The sequence below is a fragment of the Morus notabilis genome, unplaced genomic scaffold, assembly GCF_000414095.1.
Source record: "Morus notabilis unplaced genomic scaffold, ASM41409v2 Scaffold2747, whole genome shotgun sequence".
NCBI lineage: Eukaryota > Viridiplantae > Streptophyta > Magnoliopsida > Rosales > Moraceae > Morus > Morus notabilis.
In genome coordinates, this window is record NW_010360176.1 from 3,351 (window position 1) to 16,735 (window position 13,385).

The 13,385-nt window shown below is 36.5% G+C and overlaps 1 protein-coding gene across 1 annotated transcript; it reads left to right on the forward strand.

Annotated features, from left to right (window-relative positions):
- The first annotated feature begins 367 nt into the window (after positions 1-367).
- On the forward strand, positions 368-6,859 carry LOC21385094. Its single transcript, XM_024164206.1, has 3 exons — positions 368-528; positions 2,305-2,501; positions 6,428-6,859. The coding sequence occupies exons 2-3, from the start codon at positions 2,319-2,321 to the stop codon at positions 6,695-6,697; spliced, it is 453 nt and encodes a 150-aa protein (XP_024019974.1). The 5' UTR covers positions 368-528; positions 2,305-2,318; the 3' UTR covers positions 6,698-6,859.
- Positions 6,860-13,385: the final 6,526 nt, after the last annotated feature.

Consider the following 13,385-nt stretch of genomic DNA (forward strand, 5'->3'; position numbering starts at 1 on the left):
CCCCCACTCTCACTCTTCTCCGACTGCTACTCCCCCCACTCTTGTCCGACTGCCACTCCTCATTTCCTCTCTAGTTTTCATATATAATGTTTTTTTAATATATTTATTTAATATATTATTATTTTAAATATTATTACATGTTTTTAAAAATTAAATTACTAAACACAATTTTAATTTTTTTTAAATTAAAAATAATTTTAGAATAAAACTACCAAACGCATTTTCAGAAATGATTCTAAAATGAAAATGAAAACGTTTTCATTTTTATTTTTCTTTTCATACAAAAAATAAAATCATTTTGAAACGAGTTTCAAACGCACCCAACATCTCTTCAGCCCTTGGTTTAAAAGAATTTTGACAAAATAACCCTTGAGCTTAGATAGAGATCATCATCAGTGAAATCCGGCCCTCTCCCCCAGCCGTCGACCCTCCTTCGTGCGAGCCCCGTCGACTCACCCCTTCTCCCGGATTCCACCGGCCATTTTTGCGAGCCAATTTCAAGCCATCTGCAAGCCAAGCTCCTCCACGGTTCGTTTTTCTGTTTGTAACTTTTATAAGGTTTGTTTGACGTTGAGATTTTATGGTTTTCGAGCAGATGTGAACGTTTCTGTAATAATCTTTCATAACCCTTTGCCTCTTTGATGGGATTTCATAGATTTTACAAATCTAAAATCGGTTGCTTTGGAATTGCAATCTTAGATCATTGGATAATTATGGTTATTTGGGTTGTGTGGTTTTCATAATTTGCAAACTGGGTTGCCTTGTGAAGATGAGATTGAGACATTCAGGAGTGGGAACAATGGAGATAATAAACTGGCAAATTTGGGGAAAATAGAAAACATTAGAGTGACAAATATGAGATTTCTGTTAAAGTTTTGCCCGAGCTTGCGGTTGTTGACTATAAGAATGAAAATTGCTTCAATTGTGTTTTCCATTTTTGTTTGTAATTGAAGCTAGGTTTATATAGATTACTGAAGTTTTGTGTTTGGAGTTTTAATTTGAAGTTTAATTTACGAAATAGAAATTTGTTTTTGGAACTCATTTTATTGTGGAATTTGTTGATACTTGATTGATTTTTTTTCTTTTGGAATTTGTTTTGTAGATGAAAATTGCTATTGTGAATTTTGGTTGGTATTGATGAAATTTTCTATTTTTAATATTTTGTGTATTTAGCTATTTGTATTTTTTTTATTGTTTTACTACTTTTGGATATTGTTAGAAGTCATATTTGTGATATTGGCTTGATATTTGTTGGAAATTGATATGATTATGCTGTTGTAAATTGTTTGATTTTCATTATTTTTTATATTATAATTGCAAGCAATATGGCCACTGCATTCCACTATGTAGTTTTAGAGTGCTACTTTTATGTTCATAATATTATGTCTTATCTTGGGCTATGTAATTTTGTCTTCATATTGTGGCTTGTTTGGCTGTATTACTGTTATATTCATGTTTGACTTACTCTGCACTGTATAATGCTTCAAGATATACATTGGGTTAGATATGCCTTTTTTTTTATATATAACATGGTACTTTAGTTAATGGAGAACATTTCCTGTCATTTTCAAATATTACTAGTGTAAATTACACAACAACATTACTATTAAAAAGGGACATTTGAAGAAAAAAAGGAACAAGAAAAAACATTTTTCTTTCCATCAGTGAAAATTGTAACAGTATGTAAAAATTAATTAAAACTCATTTTTTGGTGTTCAACAAGTATAAAAACGTCATTTTTCAGCACTATATATAGCTAGAAAGTTGCTCTGATGTGTAAAAAGCCCTTCATTCGAGGCTCACGTGTCGATCCGCCTTTGAGGTTATGCTTCGCCTCGATTAGACAAAACACTTTTGTTCCGGATTTTTTTCTTCTTAAAACTATGTGAATTGAAAAATATGTACTTTGTGAATTGTGATAAAACCCTTGAATCTCTATATGATTCTATAAAACCCTTGAAATTTTTTACATCATTGAATCTCTTTATGCTAAAATAGTTAAAAATCTCAACCTTCTCAGTTTATGTATACAGGTATTTGCTGTTGAATTATTATTATTATTATTATTATTATTTTTTTTTCAAATTGATGTGAAATGCAGAGGGAAAATGGAAAATGCCTTTGTATGATTGTATGCTTCTGTTGAAACCCCATGTAAAGAAAGAGGCTCTCATTGACTTGGTCGCTAGAGTGGGCAAACATGTTTACAGAAGAAACGGGGTTGTATGCTTGTATGCTTCTGTTGATTCTATGTTTGTATGCTTCTGTTGAAACATTTTTTTTTTTAATTGATGTGAAATGCAGAGGGAAAAAGGAAAATGCCTTTGTATGATTGTATGCTTCTGCTGAAACCCCATGTGAAGAAAGAGGCTCTCATTGACTTGGTCGCTAGAGTGGGCAAACATGTTTACAGAAGAAACGGGGTTCTCACCGAGGTGAAAGCATTTGGAACTGTTCACTTGGGTTACGGAATTAAGAAGCTTGATGGAAGATATTTCAAGGTAAATTTGTCTTTACTCAGGTTTTACACTCTTCATTTAATTACCATAATCTAAACTTCCTATTTGGTCCATTTGTTTCTGGCATTTGCTTGTATTTTTTGATGCGTAAGAGATTAGAGATCAAGACAAAACATTCTCTCATTGTTTTTCGTTGTTCTTGCCATTTGTTTGTTGGATCGAGACTTGTCTGGTCTTTGAATTGCTGTTTTTACTTGTAGATCATTACATGGAAATTGTGATTTGAAGAATTGTGCATAAGTGTTTATTCTTGTTGCTTATTTAAAAATAATTAACAAAAACTGTATTTTAATCTCAATATGGGAAGATGATCTGCATTTTTCATGGTTCACTTGGAAAAGAAAAAAAAAACAAACAAAAATTATAATCAGGTGTTCAATGTGAACTTCTGCAGAAGTAATGGGCCTTTTCTTTTCATAAGAAATGACAAGTAATAGGGCTTCCTTGCTAAAGGGTTGCTCATCATTACTAAATCTTGAAAGCTTTCATTTGCAATTTGGGATTAGCTGAAGTGTATAGAATGTTTTTGTTAAATGACTAACAATGTTAATGTTGCATCATTGCGAAATGGACTTTGAGGGCTAAGTTTTTATCAGTGTTTCTAATGTGCAGCTCTTTTTGTTTGTGCAAGAAGCAATCATCAGATATTAGGTGTCTTGGGAAGTTACCATGTTGGTTTCTTTTTGTCCCTGCCATTTTCTAGAAGTAATTATCATCTTTGCGTGGATCCTGTGGATTAGTCAAAGCAAAGTCTTGGACACCACAGTTATCCAAAAAAAAAAAAAAAAAAAAAAAAAAAAAAAAAAAAAAAAAAAGAGAAAGAAAGAAAGAAAATTATTGCCTTTGCTATAACTTTTTCTTAATAACTATGCTCACTGGATCTACTTAAATTAGCTTTCATTAAGCCAGAAAACCTTCGCTTGGTCTTCTGGGTGGTCTTTATCTTTAGCATGTTATCCTTAATATGTTGGTGAACCATATATTAAGGGACTTATTTTGATGGACACTTTTTTTTTTTGTAAGAAATGAAAGAACTTTATTAATGAAAAGAGGGGACAAGGAGTCCACCAACAAAAACAGAAGTACAAAAATGATAGACTAAAGCAAGAAAGAAAAGTTAAACTGAACAGCCCTAATTACTGAAAAACCAAGTCCCATCCCCTTAACATATCTGCAAATGAAAACCCAGAAAAGCCTTTAGTTTGATAAAGCCATAAGGCTACCCAGTACAATAATTTATCCCACACTACTTTACTATCCTCCTGAGTGTCTTCAAATATTCTGTAGTTCCTTTCTAGCCACAATGACCAAGTGACAGCTAATACAACAACATTCCAAAGATTCCCGCAAAGTCTGTTTCTCTCAATTAATAAATCACCATAAGATCCGCCACCCTCTTTGGTATTACCCATGAAAAACCAAATTCCCATAGCACTCGGATCCAAATATTCAGGGAAAAGGGACAATGAAGGAAGATATGATCTAGAGACTCGCCAGCTTCCCTGCAAAGAACACACCAGCTAGGAGAAAGACAGAGATATGGTTTCCTCCTTTTCATCAAGTCCTGAGTATTCAGTTTACTAAACACAAGTAGCCAGTTAAACACTTTAACTTTAGTAGGAACCGAGGATTTCCAAATGAAATGAGAAAACTGAAATGGAGGGAATGATTGGTTATTTGTCAAGAACTTGAAAAAAGATTTACAAGAAAACAGGCCCAAACTCTCTAAATCCCACTCCCACCTATCAGTCTAAGCAACCCAATAATTCCATTTTGATGGACGTTTTAGGACCTTGCACTTATCGTAATAATGGTGGAAATTGAATCACCTTTTGTTTTGATATTCTATACAATACTCCCTAAGTCTAAGTGGAATTCATCAATTCCTTTCTGTTTGTATTTGTTGCAAATTCCGATTAGGTAAAATTTCATGTGATTCAGTAAACAGAACATAAATTCCATCATTGCTATATTGATCCATGTGATTTGATGAAGAATGAGCAAATAATGAAATCTTTTTTTTTTTTCTATATACGCGAGATTAAAAAAATGCTTGAGGGTGGAAATGAGGAAATCTTTGCAATACCCAGATTTAATTAGATACAATTTGAGGGGTCCTTGCTCATTCACACGAGATTCCATTGTAGATAGGCCCTCCCTTCACCACCCCCATGGGGATAGTCTATAGGGTTCATATTTACTCCTCTTACTACAAGATGCTTACCTAGCCAACATTTAGATCTGGCTCTACCCAAACTTTTCTAGTTCACCCCAACCATTCCCCACTTGTTTGACTGTTGCGGAGCAGTTTTTGGGTATCAAATGTACCTTGGTCAATCCTATTTTCGATAGGAACGGTTGACAATGTAATCCAAATTTTCCCATTATTTTCGTATCTGTAATAGTGCGAAAAGTAGGCTCAATTTAGTAATAATCCACAATCAACTTGCTTTCGTAGTACCCTATCCCCGGGGGAAGTCAAATCTCCACTGACTTCTTGAAAGAGAGATGTCCTGAACCGCGAGATGAACAATTGGGATTCGGGATCGGCTGCAAGTCCCCTACCACTGTACATGGAATGTGGTGCAGTCATTTGCAGGAGATTATTTTAGCAAGTAAAGTGGAAGGTGGGGAGTGCAGACATTGTAAGATTTTGCGAAGATAATTGGTGTAGAGAATTGTATTTGCATTATGATTTGTAGGTTTATTCATATGGTCTATACACAATAAACCAATCAGCCAATTTGTGTCAAATATGCCCTTAGATCTGGGATTGGGCTGCACTTGGGAGCCCAAGCTGTCGCATAACTTGACTCATAGGGAAGCACATAGAGTTGGTTGCTTTTTCCGAGGGGTTTCAACTTAGGGAAGGGGTCGAGGATAGAAGAGTGTGGGAACTAGATAGCTTGGGTCTGTTTTCTGTCAAATCCTTCATTTTTTTTTTTTTTTTGATAGATGACTCTGTTCCCAATTTTGATTTTTTATAATCTCATTTGGGATCGGATCCTTTCCAAGGTTCAAGTGTTTTGTTGGCTTTTACTTCTTGACAAATTGAATACTCACAATCTGATGCAGAGGAGGCAACTGATTCTCTCAATCTCCCTTAGTTGGTATATTTTGTGCAGGAGGAGTGGCGAATCTATGGATCACCTGTTCCTCCAATGTCTGTTCACTTACAAGTTATGGTACTCGTTATCATGTCAATTGGGTGTTGGGCTAGAAGTTGTAAAGAAGTCTGTTGTTCATTTACCTGTTATGGGTCAGGCAATAGGAGAAAACACCTAGGAAAGCTAGCAATATTAGCACTTTTATGGCGGGTATGGTTGAAGAGGAACCATACAATTTGTGAGGAGTGTGAGGAAGCTTGTGAAGTTGTTAGGGATAGAATCAAATACTGAGTTGATCAGGAAAAGGAATTTAAAAGCCTACTTTTTCCTGATCTTATTAGGGATTGAGGGTCAATTTTGTGATGGCAAAAGCTTCGGTTCTCAGAGGAAACCTCTGCTAAAATGTATATAATTCTGTATCCTTAATAATAATGCTATTGAGTGGGGTGCCAAATGCTGATTATAATTTTGAACATAAGCCTTAAACCAAATAATATTGAAGGCAATTTTATCATACATCCATGTGACGTGATGTCAGTACAGCTAATGGAACATACATGCAAGCTCTTTTTACTTGCATATGTGAAGTTTAACACATACAGTATGTATGTTTTTCTGTATAAAGAGATGTCACAACATTATTTGTCTTGTATGGCCTCTGTTTCTCTTTAAATTTGGTCTTTAATAGATGCCCAAAAAAAAAAAAAAAAGGTTCATCCTGCAGAAGTAAAAATATTCTCATCTCGCTTTGATTGGAAAAAATATTTTTGACGAACCTGTTTTTACTTGGACTCGGTGTAGGGCCAACTGATGCAGATGACTATGATGGCCACTCCCAACATCAACAAAGAGCTGCTTTACCTGAACAAGGAAGACCGATTGCTGCGCTGGCTTCTGATTAAACACCGAGACACAAAGTATGGAATGGATTTTCTTAACGAAGAGCACGACAGAAATTCACAGGAAAAGTATTCTGAGCGCAGTTTATTTGAACAGTGGGAGAGTGACGAGGAGGATGATGAGGAGGATGACGATGAATATAATGTGGACGAAGAAGGAAAAGAGGCTTAAAGGTTAACAAAATGTTTTCGTAGTTCCTACCTATAATTTCAATTAAATGGCGTTTTGTTCAAACCCAGATGCAAATTTTGTCAGGGTAGTGGATAGCAATGTGTTGTACACTTTCTTTTTGGCATGAAGTTTATAGACAATGGTTGTTCAATTGGCTTAACATGTATGGCTTTTTCAGGTTTTATGCAAGTGATGGATCTATGTTCTTTTTCTCCTCTAGGAAGTTGGGGCGTAGCCGTCCATACTTGCAGAAAGACTCGGGCATTCAAAATGAAAAAGCAAAAGAAAAAAAAAAATGAAACAAAAGGAAAAAATAAAATAAAATAAAAGCTCGTAAATTTCCTCGTCTTTTCATTACAAAAGAATTAACGGTTAGCACTGTTAGTCTCTGAATAATGAGTCGTGGCATTTTAATCTTTGAATTTTTAATTTTAGTATATTATTTCCTGTCTTTTTGAGCAGTTTTTTAGCAGTTTTAATCCTTGACACTAAAAATTATTGTAGCCCCTTTGTTTCTTTGTGTTCTTTTACTTTGTTTTTATTTTTCCTTATAAAATATCAATATTTTTCAATTTGCTTTGTTAAAATACTTTTGATTTTCCTTATTTGTCTCTATCGAAATAACTCTTCACGAATATTTTCCTACTTAATTATTTTCTCTTACAGTTAATATGTTTTTTTTATTTAATGCAATCTTTAGACATATCTATTTTTTTGTCTAAGTCTAAAAAGGACAAATTACGCGTTTTCTCCTCAAACTATAGGCCTTGTCACAAATTGCTCACTAAATTTTTAATTTTAGCTTTGTTTCTTTGAATTTCAGCAACTCTTGTAATTTTTTTCCCTCTTAAATTCTTACTTCTGTTATTACTGGTGGCCGCTATTGATGAACCTCCAAGGTTCCTTAGGTCAATTAAATTAAGAGAAAGTTCATGTAGTAAAAAAAAAAAATGACAACTCCTATTGTGTAATTACACTTTTGTGTGACTAAACGAGGAGCTAATAGAGTACTAAAAATGGTTTAACGACACTCATTATTTGTGTGATGTGTTATTTCTATTAAAAATCTTAACATAAGGAGGAAATTTTTTGTGATGCTGTAACACCTCGAGTAATTAAACATGATTAATTAAGGTAATTGGGATTTATTAGTGTGCCTAATCTGGCTTAATTGACTAACTATGTTCATTAAATGTTTTTGATATGTAAATTTAAATGTTTCCAAGGGATTTAAATATTTTCAGTATTTATATTTTCACCTCAAAAGTATATGTAGACACACTTTCTAGTCTACTTTTATAAATATCTTTTGGAAATTATCCTTATTTTCTTTATTTCTTTTTTCCCTTTTTCTTTCTTTTTCTTCCTTCCTTTTCCTGTGCTCCCTCTCAGCTCTCTCACTCTCTCTGTCGTTTCTCTCTTTCACTCTCTCTCTGTCGTTTCTCTCACTCTCTCGTACTTTTTCACTCGTACTTTTTCACTCTCTCGTCCAATTTGTCACCAATTCTTCCAAATCTTGAACCAAAGAAGAATTTCAAGCAGTTTCCAACGTCAAGAGAAGGATTTGGGGAATGATTTCTGAAAAACTTCTCTTGAATCTCAAATTTTTCCGTTAGAAAAACCTATTTTTAGTTTAAATTGGATTTTGATGGATTTTGGGTAAATCACGGTGAAAATCGGGGAAAATTGGTTCTTTGGGCTTGATTTAGTAATTGGAACCTAGATTTGATAGTTCTCCCTTGAAATATCTCAGATTGGAACTCAGATTTGCAGGTTTTGGCCTTGTTTTCTTCGGATCGGCCATGTCAGTCGAGCTATCTGGCTCCCACTGGTCGACCGGTCCGGTCGACCAGTTCCCTCTTTACTGGCCGACCGGTGAAGAACAACCTCTCTGTCACTGGTCGACCGGTGCACACGTGGTTGGAACCTGTTTTGTATTAAAACTCTATTTTGACCTCGATTATCAAAGAGAACCCGAATTAGTTTCATTTAGGAATCTAAAGTAGATGGATTAAGATTTTAATCCATGTTTTGAGATTAAAATCCTTGGAATGATGATTTGAAACATAAAATTATTTATGAAACTTAGAATTGGATTAAGGCACACTAATAGGAAATCGAAGTGTATAATTAGGATTGATTTGCTTTAGGAATGAGAATTGAATCCTAAAGTGTTGATTTCTATAAATGCTAGCTAAGGAATCGGATTGAGCAGCTTTAAAGAAGCGGAGGCTAGGATAGCGCAACACTAGCCACAGGTTCGGTGCTTAAGAGGTAGGATTTCTTGTCCTTTTCTTTGACAGCTTGTTTTAAAGAGTTTTGACCTTGTAAATGTTTTAAAGAAAGGATATGATTAGTAAAGAAAAGTATTTTAACACAACAACTTTATTTTAGCTATTGAAATCATAATGAACTGTTTTAAAGGTTTAATGAATATTTTCTTAAGATAAGATATCTTACGAATTGGTAAGCGTGGTGATGGCCTAGATAGGGTATGAAGATCGTATCCTTGGGGGCAGAACCCGAAACCCAGACTGGGCCACTACGGTGGTGATAAGGCTTGTGCTTGTGCTTGTGTAAGTAATTTATCATAGTATAAATATCTCAGATTGGAACTCAGATTGGCAGGTTTTGGCCTTGTTTTCTTCGGATCGGCCATGTCGGTCGAGTTGTCTGGCACGCACCGGTCGACCAGTTCCCTCTTCACCGGCCGACCGGTGAAGAACAACCTCTTTGTCACCGATCGACCAGTGCACACGTGGTTGGAACCTGTTTTGTATTAAAACCCTGTTTCGACCTCGATTTTCAAAGAGAACCCAAATTAGTTTCATTTGGGAATCTAAAGTAGATGGATTAGCATTTTAATCCATGTTTTGAGATTAAAATCCTTAGAATGATGATTTGAAACATAAAATTATTTATGAAACTTGGAATTGGATTAAGGCACACTAATAGGAAATTGAAGTGTATAATTGGGATTGATTTGCTTTAAGAATGAGAATTGAATCCTAAAGCGTTGTTTTTTATAAATGCTAGCTGAGGAATTGTAACACCCTGAAGAATTAAATGAGATTAATTAAGGTAATTGAGATTATTAGTGTGCCTAATCTAATTTAATTAATTAAGTTTTGATGAATAAATGTTTCTGACGTGTAATTTAAATAGTTCCAAGGTATTTAAATTACTCTCAGTAATTTTATTTTAACCTAGAAGTGTGTATGGGCGTATTCCTGGACTGCTCTTTTAAAATATTGTACACATGTCATTTTCTTTTTCTTTTTCCTTTCCTTTTCTTTTTCCTTTTTTCTTTCTTTCCTTTCTCTTTCCTTTCCCGTGCTTCTCTCTCTCACACACTCTCACTCTCTCGTTCTCTCACACTCACTCTCTCTCCCTTGTTTTGGTCTCAAATCAAACCGGATTCGAACCAATTAAAGATTTAAGGAAGTTTTCAACGTCAAGAGAAGGATTCGAGATAAGATTACTAAAAGGACCTCTCTTGAATCTCAAGTTTTCAAATTTTAAAACCTTATTTTTGGTTCGAAACGAATCTTTACGGATTTTGAGTAAAACCTTAGTAGAAATTGGAGATCTTGGGTTCCTTGGACTTGATTTAGTACCTAGAACCCAGATATAGTGGTTTTCCTTTGAAATATTTCGATTTGGGACTGAGATTGTAGGTTTTCAGACTAGTTTCTACGAGCTCCTCTCGCGCAGCTGGAGAAGTAGCTTGAAGAGCTAGCAGAGAAGGGATATATTCAGAATAGTACTTCACCTTGGGGTGCACCGATGCTATTTGTGAAAAAGCACGACGGATCTCTTCGGTTATGCATTGACTACCGTCAATTGAATAGGGTAACTGTGAAGAACAAATACCCACTGCGGAGAATCGATGAATTATTCGATCAGTTGGGTGGATCACAATTTTACTCTAAGATTGACTTGAGATCAGGGTACCACCAATTGAAAATTAAGGAGGAGGACATTTCGAAGACTACTTTTAGAACTCGGTATGGGCACTTCGAGTTTCTTGTAATGCCTTTTGGGCTGACGAATGCCCCGGCGGCATTCATGGACTTGATGAACCGTGTTTTCTAGCCGTATTTGGATCGGTTCATAATTTTCTTCATTGACGACATACTGGTTTACTCAAAGACTTGGGAAGAAAATGAGCAGCACTTGAGAATTGTTCTTCAAACTCTTCGTGAACACCAGTTGTATGCTAAGAAGGAGAAATGTGACTTCTGGCTGACAGAAGTGAAGTTCCTTGGGTATGTAATTTCAGGACAAGGAATCTTTGTCGATCCTTCTAAGATCGAGACTGTGCTACAATGGGAAAGGCCGAAGAATGTGGCGGAGATTCACAGTTTTCTCATACTTGCAGGGTACTATCAGCGTTTCGTGAAAGACTTCTCGAGTATTGCTGCACCGATGACTCGGTTGACCAAGAAAAAAGTCAGATTCCAGTGGGACACCGAATGTGAAAATGCTTTTCAGGAATTGAAGGTCAGACTGACAAGTGCACCAGTCTTGACTATTCCTGATAGTGAAGAACTATATGAGGTGTATTCTGGCGCCTCGGGGAGTGGGCTTGGCTGTGTCTTAATGCAAGGGAGACGCGTGATAGCATACGCATCTCGCCAATTAAGACCATATGAACGAAATTACCCCACTCATGATTTGGAGCTGGCAGCGGTAATATTTACTCTGAAGATATGGAGATGTTATCTCTATGGAGCAAAGTGTCAAGTCTTTTCTAACCATAAAAGTCTGAAGTACTTGTTTACTCAGAAAGACTTGAATCTCAGGCAAAGGAGATGGGTGGAGTATATGGAAGATTACGACTTCACTCTGCAATATCATCCTGGAAAATCTAATGTGGTGGCTGACGCCCTTAGCAGGAAGACGACGGGGACTCTGGCGTCAGTAGCTTTGAAAGATTGGAAAAGGACTGAAGTGGCGAGTGAGTATAATCTTCAGTTCTACGAAGATTATAACCAGGCTATGGTGTATAATCTGGACTCTACACCGGATATTGTGCAACGGGTTAAGTAGAATCAATTGCAGGATCCACACCTCCAAGGAATCTGGATTCGAATCCAGAATGGAGAGCAACTCGAGGATTGGAGAATCCGAGAGGATGGAGCCTTGTATTTCTGCAACCGCCTTACTGTTCCTAAGGCGGATGAGGTAAAGAAGATGATTCTGCAAGAGGCTCACAAATTGAAGTTTGCTATACATCCGGGAAGTATAAAGATGTACCAGGACCTGAAAAGATAGTACTGGTGGAGAGGCATGAAAAGAGATGTTCGTGAGTATGTCTCATAATGTGTGACTTGCCTCCGGATTAAAGCTGAGCATCAGAAGCCAGCGGGAGAGTTGCAACCTCTTCCTGTCCCTGGATGGAAATGGGAGCACATCACTATGGATTTTCTGATGGGGCTACCGAGAACCGAGCTGAAGCACGATGCCATCTGGGTAGTGGTGGACAGGTTGACGAAGTCCGCGTACTTCATACCGTTCCGTATGACGTATTCTCAGAGGATTCTGTCAGAATTCTACTTGGAGCACATCGTGAGACTACACGGAGTGCCACTGTCTATCAAGTCCGATCATGATACCCGCTTCAATGCAAGGTATTGGAGGAGTTTTTAGGAAGCCATGGGAACAGACTTGAACTTCAGCACATCATTTCATCCTCAGACTGATGGGCAATCTGAAAGAGTAATTCAGATTTTGGAGGATATGCTTCGTGCTTGTATTCTGGAATTTGGTGGAAACTGGAAGAAATACCTGCATCTTGCTAAGTTTGCGTACAACAACAACTATCAGGCCAGTATCGGTATGACACCGTTTGAGGCTCTCTATGGTCGTCCTTGTAGGTCACTTGTTTGTTGGTTGGAACCAGAGGATCGACTGAGTAATGGACCAGCAGTTATTCAAGAAAATAATGAGAAGATAGCCGTGATCCGAGAACGACTGTTGACAGCTCAAAGTCGTCAGAAAAGCTATGCTGATAGAAGGCGTAGGCCTTTGGAATTCTAGGAAGGTGACTTTATCTTGCTAAGGGTTTCCCCACGCAAGAGAGTTGTTCAGTTTGGTGTGAAAGGGAAACTTGCACCAAGGTATGTGTTGGTCCTACACAAGAAAGATCTTCATTGACAAATTAGTTTAATCATCGTCGCGATCGACATCGATGTTGGTCTGTGAATCGAATTCGGAGGAAGCATAGGGGGAAGCGGCGGATCGTGTATAACAAAAATTTTCATAAAACCTTTGAGATACTCTATAGATTATATTAATTTATGCACGAATAAATTAATCTCATCAATTCATTTATTAAGAAATCAATTTGGAAAAATACCTGGAGGCCGACTCGGTTGATAACTTGAGTTCTTTGACCTCGAACAATCCTTGCTCTAAAGCTTTGTGTTTAGAAAACTAATGTCTTCCACGTCAATTCCTAGAATCCATGAAGACGTGTGTGTGGGCACACATAAGACAAAACGGGTTACAATAAACACTCAAATTTCCAGAAACACCAACGCATGCACGATGTGAAATTTTTTAAAGAAAAATTTTTCCTTCTCACTCTTAGAGAATTTCGGCCACCTCTAAAATTAGGGCAAAATTCGTTTCGAAAATTGTCTCAAAAATTGTGTCCACAATTTTCTACTATTCTCTTATTTAT

Excerpts from the sequence above, each read along its gene's own strand:
- LOC21385094 (XM_024164206.1), top strand. The coding sequence starts at position 2,319 with ATGCCTTTGTATGATTGTATGCTTCTGCTGAAACCCCATGTGAAGAAA. Across the intron at positions 2,502-6,427 it reads TTGATGGAAGATATTTCAAG|GGCCAACTGATGCAGATGAC; the intron begins GTAAATTTGTCT and ends GACTCGGTGTAG.